The following is an 18,068-nucleotide window of genomic DNA, read 5'->3' as shown; positions in this document are numbered from 1 at the left end:
ATATTTTAATAACGAAATCGAATTCAAACCATTCTCCTAGCTGGAGCTCGTAGTACTTAGCGAATCGTCAAGTACAAAATTTTTTATTGGTTTCATAGGTAATCTATCTCGTTTGACAAGGTATCAACAACAAAGTCATGGTTTTGAAAAGAACATGTGTTAGCAAAACAAACCCTATAATTTTACATGGAAACATTTAGATTCTTCAGAAAAAGTCTTTGAAGAAGCGATCGTTGAACTCCAGATAAGAGAAAATTGTTTGAAATTTATTTCTTTAGCTTAACGACTAACGAAATCAAAGTCAGCCAATCTTTGCTTATCTGGAGGTCAATGATAGATTCTTCAAAGGCATTTTCTGAAGAATCTAAATGTTTCCAATGTAAAATTAGAAGGTTTGTTTTGTTAACACATGTTCTCTTCATAACCATGAAGTGATGTAAATACCTTGTCAAATGAAGTTCATGATTAACTATAAATAACAAAAAATCTTGATACTTAGCGAATCGCGAGGTATACTTAGCGAAACGGTAAGTCCGTAGCGAAACGGTAAGTCCGTAGCGAAACGGTAAGCAGATCTGAAACGGAAACACATACGCTCTTATCAGACAGAGATTTTCTGCAAATATGAACAGATAACAAATAATAACCTAACGAAATGCTCAAACATGAACCAATATGAACCATTTAAGAAATAAGAATCAACCAAAACGGAGAAAATGATGGAAATAAAGGAAATATGAAAAAGTTTTTGAAATGAAGAAAATGTAAACAAGAACATAACTGTTAGAATGAAGATCTACCTCGACGCCGTTCAAATAGTATAAGAAACCTGCATGCAAAATAGATCTAAGGTTAGAAATCGGCAATAAATAAACATAAATGAATTAGTTAGGTTAGAAGAGCTCTGATCGGGTTTGATTTGTATGGATATTGGAGGAAACGGAGATGTCGTCGCCGCCGGCCGCCGTCGTCGCCGGCCACCGTGAGTGAAGGAGAGAATTGGAGGAAGAGAGAGAAAAAAATTTAGGGAAATGAAATTATTTGGGTATTTATACAAACCTCTAATCCACTTCGCGAAACGCTACTTAGCGTTTCGCGACAAGGGCAAAATCGTATAAAAAATAATAGAACATCACGAGCGAAAAAAAAATTGTAAAATTCCACCAGGTCAAATAAGTAAGTTTGCAAGGTCATTTCGTCCAATTTCCCTCTGCTGTATATGCTGAGACTCTTCTCCTTTTGATTGATTGATTGATTCTGCAATTGAGTCGTAATGGTATCTACACCGAACGGATTGATACCGACTCCGCCATCAGACGGTGATCAAGATGTAATAAATTCACACCTATCATCGTCGGTGAGATTCGGCTCGCCGGAGGCGTTGGATCATGTCCGAAAGCTGACGGATGTCGGAGCTATGACGCGTCTTCTCCACGAATGCATAGCATATCAACGCGCTCTCGATCTGGAACTCGAAACAATCCTCACGCAGAGAACAGATCTCGACAGACAACTGTCTAACTTGCAGAAATCCTCCGAAGTTCTGGAGATCGTCAAGGCGGACGCCGACTATATGCTCTCCAATGTTCGGTCTACCTGCGATCTCGCTGATCAGGTCAGTGGCAAGGTTCGCGAGCTTGATCTCGCTCAATCTCGCGTTCATGACACATTGCTTCGTATTGATGCGACTGTTGAGAGGGGGAATTGCATTGACGGTGTCAAAAGAGCTCTCGATTCTGAAGATTTCGAGGCAGCTGCCAAGTATGTACAGACGTTTCTCCAAATTGATGCCAGGTACAATGACTCAGCTTCCGATCAGAGAGAGCAACTATTGGCGTCTAAGAAGCAACTAGAAGGAATTGTTCGTAAGAAGTTGTCTGCGGCTGTCGACCAGCGGGATCATCCTACTGTTCTTCGGTTTACAAGACTTTATTCGCCTCTCGGTCTGGAAGAAGAAGGTCTACAGGTGTATGTGAACTACTTGAAGAAAGTTATTGCAATGAGGTCGAGGCTGGAGTTTGAGCAAATGGTCGAATTAATGGAGCAATCTTCTTCCGCCAATCACAATCAGGTAAATTTCGTTGGTTGCTTAACGAATTTGTTCAAGGATATTGTGTTGGCTGTTGAAGAAAATGACGAGGTTTTGAGAAGTTTGTGTGGTGAAGATGGACTTGTGTATGCTATATGCGAGCTTCAAGAAGAGTGCGATTCTCGTGGCTCTTTAATCCTGAAGAAGTACATGGAATACAGGAAATTGGCTAAGTTAACTTCTGAGATAAACTCCTACAAGAATAGTTTGCTCTCTGTCGAAGTAGAAGGACCAGATCCCAGGGAAATTGAGCAATATTTGGAGGAAATGCTGTCTCTTACACAACTAGGGGAAGATTACACTGAATACATGATCTCTAAGATCAGGGGACTGAGTTCTGTTGATCCAGAGTTGGGTCCAAGGGCCACTAAAGCTTTTAGGAGTGGAAACTTTAGTAAAGTTGCCCAGGATATTACTGGATATTATGTAATTTTGGAGGGATTTTTCATGGTGGAAAATGTAAGGAAGGCCATCAAGATTGATGAGTACGTATCTGATAGCCTCACTTCTTCCATGGTAGATGATGTGTTCTATGTATTGCAAAGCTGCTGTAGGAGGTCAATTTCCACATCAAACATGAACTCGGTGATTGCAGTCTTGAGTAGTGCAGTGAGTCTGTTAGGAAATGAGTACAGTGAAGCATTGCAGGAAAAGGTAAGGGAGCTAAACCTTGGAGCAAAGCTATTTTTGGGTGGTGTTGGTGTGCAGAAGACAGGGACTGAGATATCTGCCGCCTTGAACAACATTGATGTGAGCAGTGAGTATGCCTTGAAACTAAAGCAGGAGATTGAGGAGCAATGTGCAGAGGTAAACACAAAATGCTAAATTGTTTTATTCTTCTTGTTTCTGTTAGTTATCTATCTATCCTCAATTTGCATCTTAATGTTGTACTAGCCTTTATTCTTACCTTTTTTTTTTCAACAATACAATTGGTTCATGTCATTATTGAATGCCTTGAAAGAGTGAAGAAGTTAGTCAGTCCTACACATATAGTGGCCTAATTTGAAAACGTCTGTCCTTTGAATTTAACTTGCCCAATTTTATGCATTTCTAGGTTGGCATGCTTAGTTTCATCCCAGAAATTGAATTACTTTAACTACACAGCAACTCTTTGACATTTACAAGCTTTGGTTAAATAATATTGAATTTAGTGCTGCTTCACAGTTCTTGCAGTTTTACTGACTTGTTTTCTATTGTATCTAGTGCCAACACACTGTTCTACTGATCTTTCTATCTTAACTATAGTGAGTCATTGGCAATGCTTATGAGTGGTGTCTCAGGCAATGAATGTAAGCGGGAGAAAGGAAAATATGGTTACTGAGAGTATTTAGTTATACTATACTATTATTATGTAGTTTAAACATGTTTACCTCAGTATCTGCTCATCCTGTAATGCTACAAATGGCTCAGATTTTCTTCGGTGTTCCTTAATGTTTCTTTGTTACACACAAATGTGTCATGTTGCTGGCTTATTTGAAAACTATGCAATTTCAATGGTTTTATTTTCAACAAAAAATAGAAAAGGAAAATGATGTTGCTTATTCTCAGGTCGGTCTAGGAATATAACTCTGGCATTTTCTGAAATGAGGTTAATTCTGAATTCATATATTTATTATATTTCTGTGTGCAGGTGTTCCCTGCACCTGGGGATAGAGAAAGGGTGAAATCTTGTTTGTCTGAATTGGGGGAGATGAACAACAGTTTTAAGAAGGCCCTAAATGCGGGAGTGGAGCAGCTTGTAGCTAGTGTTACCCCACGGGTTCGCCCTCTTCTGGATAACGTGGCAACCATAAGCTACGAGCTATCGGAGGCTGAATATGCTGACAATGAGGTGAATGACCCTTGGGTCCAGAGGCTTCTCCATGCAGTTGAGACCAATGTGGCATGGCTCCAGCCATCAATGACCATAAACAATTACGACAGTTTGATACATCTGGTGCTTGATTTCATTGTTAAGAGACTGGAAGTGATTATGATGCAGAAGAGGTTCAGTCAGCTTGGGGGCCTTCAGCTGGACAGGGATATAAGAGCCCTTGTAAGCTTTTTCTCTAGCATGACACAGAGGACTGTTAGAGACAAGTTTGCCCGTCTGACCCAGATGGCTACCATCTTGAACTTGGAAAAGGTTTCCGAGATTCTTGATTTCTGGGGAGAGAATTCTGGACCCATGACGTGGCGGTTAACTCCGGCTGATGTAAGGCGAGTGTTGGGTCTAAGGATTGACTTTAAACCTGAGGCAATTGCCGCTCTTAAATTGTAACGGTTTTTCTATTATATTGATCTTCAACACCATTCTTCTCTTGATCTTATGGTATTGTCATTGAAGATGCAGGATGACTCCTACTTATATTGAATTATTAGTGGTTATTTTTATAATCAAATAAATCTTCATCGGGTTGAGCCAAGCCGAACAGTTCCTGACTCATTTAGCATATATTCTAGCTCGACATGAGTTAGATTTGAACTTTTATATTAGAGTTTGAACTCAGCTCGTATGTAACTTTTATATTAGAGTTTGAGCTCAGCTCGTATGTATTTAGTTGGGCTCAAGAGCTGTTTAACTTCGGTTCGTTCAGAGCTCTTAACGAGCTTGTTTAGAGCTCGTTTACAGCATGGAAGAAGTCAATCTTCAACTTTTTTTTGCTTATTAAATATTAAACGAAGTTCTAAACAAACCTCTAAACGAATGTTGTGAGGAACTTTTAAACGAACATGTTCGTATTACGGGTTCGATTTATAACTTTAACGCTTTAAGTTGAAATGAATGTGACGAGTTCAAACAAACTTTTTACCAAAATTTGAATATCTCCTAAATAGCTATGTTCATTTATTTCCTAGTATGTAAATATCTTTTATATATATATATATATATATATATATATATATATATATATATATATATATATATATATATATATATATATATATATATGAATTTAGATTATATTCTTGAAAGTAAACCATATTAAAAATGTATGAATTTAGATTATATTTCAAGAGAGATTTTTTATTTATTTTTTATGATACAATATATAATTAATGATCTTAGAGAGTGGATAATGGCAGCATATGCTTCAACTCAATTATTCAGGAAAAATAAAATAATATTTGGCCAACCCCTGCCAAATTAAAATGGATGATCCATGTGAAAATCTTACTATTTTCAAACAATTATAGAAGTAAACCCAATGCATAAAAATTGATGATCCATGTGACATTTTTACTATTTTCAAGCAATTACAAAATTAAATCCAAAGAGCACCAAATATGGATGACTTGTATAATAGAAAAAAAAAAAATTATATTGAGTTCATAGTACCAATGTCATAAATATCTGATATACATTGAACTAGAATATATTTAATTAATAAATGAAACTGAATAATCAAGTATACATTAATTTAAAGAAAATTCAAGTTCATTGACCACATAATCAAACTCTTATTTAATCTATTTGTAATAGTTCATTATTGACCACTATTTGAATCATATGTACTTTAATTTACAACACACCTTCGTACAACATTAACCAAATATATGATAATAAAATTTAATTAGAGTGCATTAGCAAACTCTATGAAATTCATTTGAAATCGTGTCAATTCTTCTTCATTCATAGTAATCCACGCCTCTATTCCTTTCCCACATTTGGAATCCATTAAAATGGCACAATTCTTCTTATTTAGGCTAGCTAGGCTAACCTAATCAGGCTTCCCCATACCAAAATCAACCTCATAAACAGGAAACCTGCACCAACTACTGAAATTAAACAATGCAACCTCCTTGCTAGCTATTTCTTGGCCAATCTTCTCCGCGCTTCTCATGATCCATCTCACGTATCCTTCGTCGTCTCTCCGAACCGATTCCCTTATCCTCTGTGCCATGGTTGCTAAATTATTAGAGTCTTCTTCGTAGTAGGACTCTCCAAATGCTAGTCCAATTAGATTCCCAAACGAATGCTCGGGCACTCGAGGCACCATTCTAGTCCTCAAGTTCACCGAGTGACATGCAATATGTCTTTTCACGTCAAGTTTATCACAAGCAGCATACTTCCATATGAAACCCGAGACAGCTTCCACTCGACTCGGACACGGCTGATCCAAAGGAGAATGCGTCGGCAATCCTATGTGAGATGCAGACTCCAATGGCGATGCCTCCACAATTGAAGTAGTTAATTTGGATTCTCAGCAAGTTTTGATCCCCATCTTGAGAACCAGTAGTAAAGGGAATTAATGGGTCGAGTAATTTTGTTTCTTGGAAGTCGTCTTCAATAAAGTCCATGATATTGGAATCCACTTTTGCCTCCAAATATCGTACACCTGAGTCGTCGCAGTGAAGTAAGTTATCGCCTCTCTTTAGACGTCCTGTTAAAGGATAGAGCATAGTAAGGGCATAGGATAGCGATTGTTTCAAGTCTCCAAGTTGGTGTTTTTGGTTGTTGTAATAGAAAACCAGGGAGACGAAGAAATGGGGAGTGAGGTGATCTATCATGGAGAGTTTATACTTTTTCAAATGATCATTAATGGTGGGAGAAGATGGCCTTACAAACTCATTTGATAAAATATGAATGTTCTTCAATGGCCCCATGAATTCACTCCACTGCAGAAATCAATCGTAATATTAATGGAATTGAAGAAGATGTGTTCTCTGTGGATCTCTTTCAAATATATATATATATAAATTACTTGCATTTGCTTTTAGAGCTCTTGTTTTTTTTTTCAATGTATATATTACCTTATCTTTAATAAATAATAAAATATTTAAATAAGATGTAATTTGATATTTTTGTTTAATGAATTGACCATTTGAAACAAACCCTTCTAGTTTTGAACATCACAGTAATATAATTAAGCTACAACTTGCAATTTAAAAATATTTAAATATCTGTTTTTTTTTTTTTTCTTGGAACAGAGTTATCACCATTATTATTCCTATTATTTTTTTTTTTGGAAAATGACAACAACATTAAACTACACATGCCTAGGACGGCAGTTTGTGAAATAATTGTAAATTTTGAATAATCTCAATTTTGTGAATCCTAAGTATATTCTTAGTTTTTTTTAATCACACAATAGAACACAAGTCATATGTGAGTTGCATTGCATGAAATAAGATACAAGGAAGCTAACAATTTGATAAACACTTTCTTCAACCTTAATTTCTCACTACTGAATTAATTCTAAAATTTTAGTATATATATATTATTTAATATATAGTTGTATATGGGTTGTTATAATAATAAAAATTAAGCCATTAAAATAATTTATTAAAGTATAAAATTTAAAGGTTTATTTAGATATCTATAATAATTATGAAATATATTTGTGTAAACTTAGAAATAACATTATTATTCATTAATGAATAATCCAAATATGTATATTAGAGCTATGTTCAAACTCAAATACACAATTTACCTATTAATTAATTAGTTAATCTCATCAAACCATATATAGAATTTTGTTCTCAAGAACACCCATAATGGAGGGTTGAAAATTTCAAATCTCATATCAGAGGATCTAAAAAGATCAACTCGATTCAGATTCGGAATCAAAAAGATCTAATCTTCATCAAATAGTCTTCATTAAAAGATTCCCATAATTCAAAAGAATTACTTCAATATCACATTTTCTAATCATGAGATCTTTATCCACCAATATGAATAGTATGAACAAGGAAGGTAAACCATCCACATGCTCATGCTTGATATAAGTATATAACATTTTGGCTTTTCACACTCTATAAATAATAAATTACGGTCAAAACAATTATAAGCCTTTTCGTTTTTTTTGTTATTCAAATAACTCAAGGACTTGCTCAGAGTTATGACGTTGATGTTGATGATTTAAAAAATAGGATAATTATTTTGAGTAAAAAGATTTAAAAATATTATATATATAAATAAAATAAAAATAATAATAATTTAAAATAGATGGTATTTTAATATTTTGGTTTTAGTGATTTGAGGAATTAGAAAGAGTGAAATGATGGTTGATTTTGTTTGAGTTATTTTAAACACCCAAATGAGAAATGCCCAAAAAAAAATCAAATATTACTCCACTAACCACTCCCCTCTCATCTATTAAATCAAACAATTTATTAACTAAAATACTAAAATACTTTATATTTTAAATTATTAATTTAATTTTATTTATATATATTAATATACCTTTTAAATATTTTTACTAAAAAAACACATTTTTACTTTCTCAAAATTATCACTAATTATTATTTTTTTTCTCTCTCTAAATTATTTTAATAATTCCAACCAACAAAGTCTAAGAGTTTGTTTTGAGGTTATTTAAAAAAATTAGGAAAAAAAATAATAATTGTTAATAATTTTTAAAAAAAAAAGTGAAATAGTGTTAAATATTGTTTATGTTATTTTATTAACTCAAACTAACGTACCAAAAAATAATATATAAAAAAGAGATGAATTTAAATAAATATTAGTACATTTCAATATTCATCAACAGTCTAAGGTAGAATAGTACCTCCCTGACATAAGTTATAATTTTTAAGCACATCATCCAATCCTACTTAGGGTTCCTTCCCAATTACATTATTTAAATTATTTATTAACATATCCTCTATTTAATATATATATATATATATATATATATATTATTTAAAAGTGTAAATGATTATATTTTTAATAAGATAAAAATTAAGAAAAAATAATACAAATGAAGATAAAACTTCTTATTATTACTAAACAATACAAATGAAATTAAGTACAACTTATTCTTTTCATTATTATTACAAATAAAGGTACAACTTATTAAAAACAATTCAAATGTAATTAAATACAACTTATTCATATTAATATTACAAATGAAGATACAACTCCTTATTGAAAACGATACAAATGAAACGATTGTTATTAAATTATTTAAAAGATGAGACATGATATGATCTTGAAGAAATGAAATCATTAATTTACCATTAATGTTCCAATTTAACTTATTGTTATTGTTTTAATTTAATTTATATTTGACGTTTAAAAGCCAACTCAAACCTCGTCAAGTCTTCTTCGGTCATAGTAACCCACGCCTCCACTCCTTGTCCACACTTCGAATCAACTAAGACAGCCGAGTTCCCCTTGTCGATGCTCGCTAGGCTAACCCAAACAGGCTTTCCTATACCAAAATCAACGTCGTAAAACGGAAATCTACACCAACTACTAAAATTGAATAGTTGCGCTTCTTTTTTCGCTAATTGTTCCCCCATCTTTCCCATGTTTTTCGCCATCTCCGCGAACCACTCTCCTTCCCGAATCTCTCTTATGAACTCTCCATCCACTCCCCGAATCGCTTCCCTTATCTTCCTAGCCATGATTGCCAATTTATCGGACTCTTCATAGTCCAAATCCGCAAATGTTATTCCAATTAGGTTCCCCATCGCATACTCGGGCATTGGAGGCACCATTCGAGCCCTTAGGTTCACCGCATGCGACGCTATATATTGTTTGACAGGCTTGTCCCCCGCGGAATGTTTCCATATGAAACTCGAGACGGCTTCCACTCGACTCGGCTCCCTCACGTCTTTAGTTCTTGCTTGTTCCCTCACATGCGCTATCAAACGTGCGTCGAAAACAAACCTCCTCGTCACGATGATTTCACTCGAGGCTTCATGAATGTCACCTAGATTCTCCTTGGGCGGGAAGATTGACGATGCGACAAAGCTAGGTCTCACCGTTGTGTTCCCTTCGCAAGATAACTTTGCCCACGACGACATGAATGTGATGTACGAGAAAGCATCGACAATCTTATGTGAGATGTTGGCCCCTATTGCCACGCCTCCGCAGTTGAAGTAGTTTATTTGGATTCCCAATAGCTCCTCCCCTTGGGAGCCGTCGTTACTCGTAAAGGGAATGAGCCCATCGAGTAGTTTTGCATCGCGGAAGTCCTCGATTAGGTCTATGATATTGGAATCAACTTTCGCCTCCAAATATCGGACGCCAGCGTCGTTGCAGTTAACCGTGCTATCGCCTTTCTTTAGACGTCCGGCCATGGGATAGAACATGGTAAGGGCATTGGATAGCGATTCTTTTAGGCGGGAAGAGAGGATATCGTCACGATCACCTCCGGCCAAATCTTCGCGGTTATAATAGAAAATAATGGGGAGGAAGAAATTGGGACTCAATTGATCCAATAAAGAAAGCTCATAATTTTTTAAATCATCTTTGGTGGGAGAGGATGGCTTCACATACTCATTTGATAAAATATGGATCTTCAATGCCATTGATATGATCTTATTATGAATTATGATTATACTAATTGCCTTGAGCTATATATATCTCAAAGTGTACAAACACTGGAATTTATATATATTTGCATTGAAGTCTATCACTACTATTTATATTGTGGTTTTGGAGTTTTAAGCATGGCAATAGGCTACAATTTCTACCTCTAAAAAGTCAACAATTATTTTTAAAATAATTTGTTTTTGTTTTTTTTTTATCAAATTGTGGGAAAATAAATATATCAAATTAAACTACCTAACCTAGCTGAGTATGTCAGAAATAATTGAGAGATAGGATCGTGTTTAATTTATCTCAGGTGTATGTCCCAAGTCAACTTTTAAGGTTCGGACTAATAAATTTTGTATAAATATTCATGTACAGTAACTATATATTTATATTATTATTATAAATATTCATGTACAGTAACTATATTATTATTATTATTATTATTAGTGAATCTTATATTGTTCGGTTTTCGATCAATTTAAATTTCACATTAATAATTCTTTTTAAATTATAATATTATTGTATAACATAAAAAAGTTTATATTATTTAAAAACATATTATTAAATTAAAAATCTAAAATAAATAGTTAATTTAAAATATATTTAACTCATTTGTTAATATTTAAAGTGATTGAAAATGTATTTTTATTAGTTGAGTTATTTGAATATACTATAATATATTAATTTTTAATATTTCAAAATTCTATATCATATCATATATCTTACAAATTTGGATGTTTTTTATTTAGATATTTGGTTGACATCCACTTCCATTAGTTGAATGTTATCCCCCGATATATATAAATAGATGAGACTATTTTTTATTAATATATTTCTCAAAAGATCAGTATAATTAAAATCGTTAATTACATTATTAATCACAAATTAATCAATAACTAAACGTATATATGGGAATGAATACCCATTAGCAACATCTAACTAGAATCATTCTACAATCTCATGCCATACTGACCTTTGTCTATTAATGGATTGATAGATTCACTTTTAAAGTATAATAATGTTTTAAAATAAATCATTAATTTTTTTTTTTAATAACCTTTTAAATTTTTTATCTATTAATATACAATACAATGTTGTTATCATATTTTTATTTCTCCATATAATATATATATAATCACAAGTTTGTACAGATTAATTAAATCATCACATTCACTTTTTAAAATACAAAATAAATATATTTGAAATTTATATATAATTTAAAATTTATAATATAGTTTTTTTTTTGTTTTTTTTTTGTAAATGACGTCTATTGTATTTTAGTATATTATTTAAAAATATTTATTAATTTATAATTTTAGAAAAATATTAAATAATGTCCAAATTATAAATTAATAAATATATTTTAAAATTATATAATTTATACACAATTTTATTTTAAATTTTATATTTAATTTTTTTTATAAATATAATTATTTTAATATAATATATTATTTAATTAAAATATTAAATAAACAAAAACTTAAGAGAGACTAATTTTTTTTATTAATAGAAAAACTGAAAAAATAATTTTCATTTTTTATTTTGTTTTTATAACAGAATGAAACAAAAAAATTCCTATAATTAGTCATATTTGGATATAGAAAAAAAATGTTATATACATGAAAATAAAAAAGAGATAAACATAAAACATGAAAGTGATGACATGTAATTAAAAAAATAAAATAAGTTTATTTTTAATTTTAAAACAGATGATTTCAAAATAGTTATACTTATTTAAAAAAAAGTGGAAGAGTTTATTTTAAAATTCTCTAATACTCTAAGGATGAACTTATATATTTTCCTACTATTATTATTGATTGTTTTGCATTTAGCCCTTTGTTGATAATTTTTGCTTTTTTGTCACCTTTTTTAATTTTTTTTATTTTTCATATATATACATTTTTTTTTGTTTACAAAAATTATTCATTTAATTTACACTCTCCTCAATCATGACACTCAAAATATTAAAATATAATTTATTTTATTTTTATCATTATACATTAATTTTAATTTTACTTTTATTTTACCATTATTTTTTCTTCTCAAAATCAACATCAACTATTATTTTTAAAATTATTCAAATAAACTACAATATAGTAAAATATACCATTTTTGTTCAGCTCATCACATGAGCATGATGAAGCACATTCTTCCATTCATACTTCCAAACATGTGCATCAACCTTAATAATTGGTTACATAATATGTCTTTGTGATATTTTATTCTAGTTGAATAAATAACTAATTATAAATGGTAAAGGTTTTACTTGAAACAATAAAAAAATTTAGATTCAATTTTTATTAAATTTTAAAAAAAAAATCATATTGAATTGTTAACTAGCCACCCAAAAAAAAATAAACCCACATAAAAATATATTAATTAATATACATTAATAATGTCATAGCATACGTATACATTGGTAGCTAGGTACGTAGTAATCAAATAACACATGTATAATGTATAAATTGTATATTAATAATGGTGGTAAGGGTTTACAGGGAATTAATTAATTAATTAATTAATTAATTAAAGAGGAGTGAGTTGAAATCTTGAATGTGGAAATAAATAATTAAGCGGAGACAGGAGGAAATAATTAACGAGGGCTGTGCATATTATTAAAAACAAATTCAAATATAAATTATATATATGTCATCAGAATAAAAATATTCAAAATTTCCTTAGGGATCGAAACATCCTAATAAAAATAAATTGCAATCAAATAAGACAACCTATTTTGACTTCTATTCAAACAAACAATAAACTTAAAATGTTATATTTGTAAATAATTAATGCCTCTAATTATTAATTATATTTTGACTCCCAATTAATAAATATAATATCCAATAATTTTTTTAATGATCCCAAATTATAACTCATTATAACCTTACCATTACATGATAAAAAAAAAACCACTAACCTAAGTAAATATTTAGTGCTAATTAAAATTAATAAATTGATCTTTTAAGTATGATTATTTTAACTTTGAACTATCTTAGGATTTATATATATAATTTCTCATGACAAAACTAAAAATATTTATTAAAAATTCTGACAATGAGTTTACAAGTTTTGAGTCGGGAATGGGTCACAAAATCAAATTGTATGTGTATTTTTTGAATCATATTATAGAGGTCTCTGATTTAATATATTATTTATTTTGAGTCTTTGATTAGTTAATTAAAATTAATAAAGAAGTTTTAACATATTTTTGAACTTAGATTAACACAATTTTGCTCCATAAAATTGTATAATGATGCTCTTAAATGAAAATAAATATATGAAATTTGAAAAATAATTTTAGATCATGTAATTTAAAAAAAAAAGGAAGAAAAGAGACAATAAACAAGTAAAATGAAAGACAATATTTTATACAATTAAAAAATAAATAAGGAGTAACCAAGAATTTCAGGTATACTTGATTGTCTATATATTCTTCTAAAGACCTTCTGCTAGATTGTCAACTTATATATGTTTAATGGTTTTTTTTGTCCCACTTTCTTATAATAAAAAATGTAAAAAGAAAAATTAAATGATCGAGGACAGAGAAATACCATGCATTATATTAACTATAATGCCATGTCATAAACTGTATTTAATTAATGTATAATTAATCTATTTATAACTTCATTTATTAAAATTTAGAATCAAATAAATTTGATATTGTCAGCGAAGAATATTGTTATGCAAAGAAAAGTCTTAATTATGATTTGGTGGCTACTGTTATAATTAATTGGCCTGACTAAGGGTATAATTAATTAACCTAATCGAATTAAGTTGAATAGACCGCTGAAACCGGATCCAATATTAAATTGAATTCATTATCGTTTTATTTTTGTTGTTGAAAAGTTAGATGGACAATAATTAAATAAGATAGCAATCGAAATTAAACCAACAATTCATAAGTCCAATATTGTTAGTCACAAGTTTAAAGTAGAAATAATGGTAGTTGGTATTTTTATTTTTTTTCTATTATGTTTATTGTATACTTAAATAAGTTTCAAATATATATCTTATTAATTTTAAAAGTTAACACATTAAGTTGAATATATTCTTTAATTTTTAAAATTTATATGATTTATATTATTTTGTTTCTTAACTTTTTTTTATTTGATTTGATTTATTTTAACCTTTTAATTTAATAATAATATTTATATAAATTAATTAATTATAACTTTTATTTAACAATAATAATATAATATTATGTATAAACAAATGTATAAATTAAATTAATAAATATTTATTAACTAATTATAATATGTCAAATTAGTATCTATTATATTTTATTAATTATATATATGTATATTTATAGGAATAATTAAAAAAAATTAAACACAAAATATAATAATTAATATCATAATAAGTTAACTTTCCATTCTAATATATGATATTTATCTAAACATTTAGAGATATACCTTAACCTATTGTATTGTCTAGAATATCTTTTAGAGAGTTAATTAGATTTTATTTTTATTGTTTTTGTTTGAAAGTGATTCAAAATAAAGTTTAGAAATTATTGTATTATATTATTTATTATTTAATATTTTGTATTGATTGAAGTGAAATTTGAATTTAAAAAATGGAACTGATAATTATTATTTTAAGAAATTAATGATATTTAAAAAAAAAGGTGAAAATCATTATTGACGGTATCATTTTAACTTCCACTAATTAAAAAATAATATTTTATTTAATTAAATCGTTTGATGTTTGATTTAAGGGTGACCAAACCTACGGATCGGATACGATCCGGTATTTCGGATCGGATATCCGCTTTTATCTTTTTTAAAAATTGCGATCCGTATCCGATCCGGTATCCGACCACTATCCGATCCGAAAATACCGGATCGGATCGGCCAGCCGGATACCCGCTGATCCGATTTTTTTTTCATATTTTAATTTTTTTCATATGTTAGAAAATTGAAATTGTTCTATTAAGGTATTTCAATTATGAATAACGACGATTTGAGAACAAATCTAAAGGGAAATGGGAAGAAAACAAATGAAAGAGACATATTTTTGTCTGAGTTTGTAAATGAAAATTGGAGAAAACATAAGGAAGATGAAGATTTTGTATTTTTGTTTGGGTTTGTAAAAAGAAGAAAGGAAGAGATAAATTTTTGTTTAGTTTGTAATTGTTTAATAATATTTTTATTTGGGTTTGTAAAGAGAAATATGAAGGAAAATATAGGAAGAGAGAAATTTTTGGTTGGGTTTGTTTATTTAATATATTTTAAAAATGACCGGATCGATTTCGGATATCCGAAATTTTTTTTGCCCGATCTGTATCCGATCCGGAAATCCGGTAAAAATATCGGATCGGATCGATATCCGAATCCGATCCATCGGATACGGATTTTTTCGGATCGGATCGGCCGGATCAATGGATCGGGTCTTTCGGATCGGATTTTTTGGCCACCCCTATGTTTGAATATATATTTTAAAAAAGTTAATAGTTTGATTAAAGTTTAATTTTATTTTGTTAGTATTTATTAATTTTATCAATTATATATATATATATATATATATATTTGTTAGAATAATTAATAGTATTAACATATTAATAAAAAAAATAATTGATAAGGTTTTATTTGATTAATTAATAAACTTATTAAAAAAATAATTATATTATATACACAAATATATATTATTAAATAAAAAAATTGAAAAAAAAATAAATTAAAAAATATTTAATTAGAATAGGTTTTAAAGGTGAAAATAAATAAAACTATTAAAATTTAAAACTCTTTATAAAATTTCAGACTTATTCTTTCAAATTCACATTGGGACTGATTATTTTTAAAGTTATATATATAAAAAGAAAATTTTGTTTAACTTATATAAATAAATAAAAGTTGCTAATTAATTGAGGGTTTGATTATATATATTTTGAAAATCAGTAGTAAAAATTACTTCATTAAAATTTGTAGTTAAAATAGTGATATAAATTTTTTATTTATTTATAAATGATAAAAAAAAATAAGAAATTAATAACATTTGAAATTATTAAAACAAAACTTGGTTTTATAGCTTTAAAATTTGAAAAATATGTCTTAAAATCCCAAATAACTCCTTGAAATAGGTTTATTTTTTTAGAACAAATATTACATATTTTTGATAAATAATAGTTATAAATAAAAACTTAGTTCATTATATTTGACTTAGATAAATATGTTAATATTTCTCAAATATTTTGATAGATGATATATTTGAATTAACTACTTATACAAATACATAAAACATATTTATTTATTTTAATTTGATGAAACTTGAACTTTAAATTTGATACTAACAAAAGCAAGCTGAAACCTTAGGGGGAGTCATGCCTTGTTCTTCAAGTAAATTTACATTGGATGATGATTTATATTAACTCTAAAAAAGCAAGCTGAAAATGAGCCATGTTTGTTGATTTATATTAACACACACTTTTATTACAACTCCACATTTGGAATCAGCATAATAACGTTATTCTTGAAGTAAGATATATAAATTTAGTTTTATAAAATATATCAAAATAGTATTGTTATTTTAAAATATTTTATTTAAAATTATCACTTTACAAATATTATTTTGTTACAACTTTCAAAACTTATATTTTAAAGTATTTATTTTATAAGTTTAAATAGATTAATAAATTATTTTAAATTAAAAATCAAATATTAAAAAATTATTTGATAAAAATTATTTGTAATAAATATTGTAACGTCTGTTCTAATAAAATGTAATATATATATATATATATATAATATAATATAATCTATTAACAATTCTTAAAATCAATGATATATTAAAAAAAAAAAAAATTAACAAATTTGACCAATTTTATAACCTAAGAATATACTGATGCTAATGGTCTATTCTACGAAGGAACAAGAAAGCAAAAATCATTTATACGTTGAATTCTCATTTGTATTTAAATTTTGTAAGAAATCGAACATCTCTAATTTCTCAAAAATATAAAATGAAATCAAATAAATGATAATAGTAATAAAAGGAAAGAAAGACAATTTCTACACAAATTTACTGAAATATTTCTATGGAGCACTGATCTACCATGTATGAAGGAAAATAAATACAAAAATTTATAGTACAATGCGCAGACCAGTGGAGAAAGTCTAGGAAGATATAGTTGCAGATAACAATGCACTAATTCATACTTAGAAATGAATTCAGAAGAATGAAGAAAACTGGAGCTTAAACCAAATATGAAATATCTCTTAAGGCAGTCTTTGTTTGTTGGAATTTTTTGTTGTTTGTAATTTCGGTTTGTTGCTTGTTTCTTTGTCAAAACTAGAGTTTATCTATGTTTTATCTTTAATTCTCGAACTATTCTTCCACTTTTGGGGTTTGATTTTTTTTTTTTTAATTAAATGACATTAAATTGTTTAAAAAAAAACTAAACAATAAAACAGATTAATCATTTGAAAATTAATAATGAAAACCTAAAACAAAATACTAAAAAAAACATTAAAAAATAGCGTTAATAATATTGGAAATTCTAAACAAGATTAATTAGTTCCATCATCTCGATCTTTCATGGGTTCAAAATTTTTACATCCATAGTTCTTCCGGAAGCAAAATTAATAATGTATGTTTAAACATTAAGTGTTAAATCACATCTTATTAAACAATTAATATTATTGTATTACAACACAACTTACTATCCAACATTTTAAAGATAGATAGCTTTCATTCTTAACATCTTGAACATAATTAATATAAATAAAATCTTAA

General features: G+C 28.8%; 2 protein-coding genes across 2 annotated transcripts; one reads left to right on the top strand and one right to left on the bottom strand.

The window, feature by feature from the left end:
• Positions 1–1,204: 1,204 nt before the first annotated feature.
• Positions 1,205–4,481, top strand: LOC124914553 (conserved oligomeric Golgi complex subunit 4-like). The gene is made up of 2 exons (XM_047455129.1): positions 1,205–2,896; positions 3,720–4,481. The coding sequence occupies exons 1-2, from the start codon at positions 1,274–1,276 to the stop codon at positions 4,347–4,349; spliced, it is 2,253 nt and encodes a 750-aa protein (XP_047311085.1). The 5' UTR covers positions 1,205–1,273; the 3' UTR covers positions 4,350–4,481.
• A 1,167-nt stretch (positions 4,482–5,648) lies between these two features.
• Positions 5,649–10,330, bottom strand: LOC124916332 (stemmadenine O-acetyltransferase-like). Its single transcript, XM_047457054.1, has 4 exons — positions 9,134–10,330; positions 6,635–6,688; positions 6,542–6,573; positions 5,649–5,836 (listed from the first exon to the last, which is right to left on the bottom strand). The coding sequence occupies exons 1-4, from the start codon at positions 10,328–10,330 to the stop codon at positions 5,791–5,793; spliced, it is 1,329 nt and encodes a 442-aa protein (XP_047313010.1). The 3' UTR covers positions 5,649–5,790.
• Between the last annotated feature and the right edge of the window lie 7,738 nt (positions 10,331–18,068).

The sequence above is a fragment of the Impatiens glandulifera genome, chromosome 9 (assembly GCF_907164915.1).
Source record: "Impatiens glandulifera chromosome 9, dImpGla2.1, whole genome shotgun sequence".
NCBI classification, from domain to species: Eukaryota; Viridiplantae; Streptophyta; class Magnoliopsida; order Ericales; family Balsaminaceae; genus Impatiens; species Impatiens glandulifera.
This window is presented reverse-complemented; position numbering and strand designations above follow the sequence as displayed.

Bases quoted from the DNA above. Each gene is read 5' to 3' on its own strand.
- LOC124916332 (XM_047457054.1), bottom strand. From the start codon at position 10,330: ATGGCATTGAAGATCCATATTTTATCAAATGAGTATGTGAAGCCATCC. The intron at 6,689-9,133 runs GTTACTATGACC...TGATTTCTGCAG, and splicing joins GACAAGGAGTGGAGGCGTGG to TGGAGTGAATTCATGGGGCC. The intron at 5,837-6,541 runs GTTTTCTATTAC...TAGTTGGTGCAG, and splicing joins CCCATTTCTTCGTCTCCCTG to GTTTCCTGTTTATGAGGTTG.
- LOC124914553 (XM_047455129.1), top strand. From the start codon at position 1,274: ATGGTATCTACACCGAACGGATTGATACCGACTCCGCCATCAGACGGT. The intron at 2,897-3,719 runs GTAAACACAAAA...TTCTGTGTGCAG, and splicing joins TTGAGGAGCAATGTGCAGAG to GTGTTCCCTGCACCTGGGGA.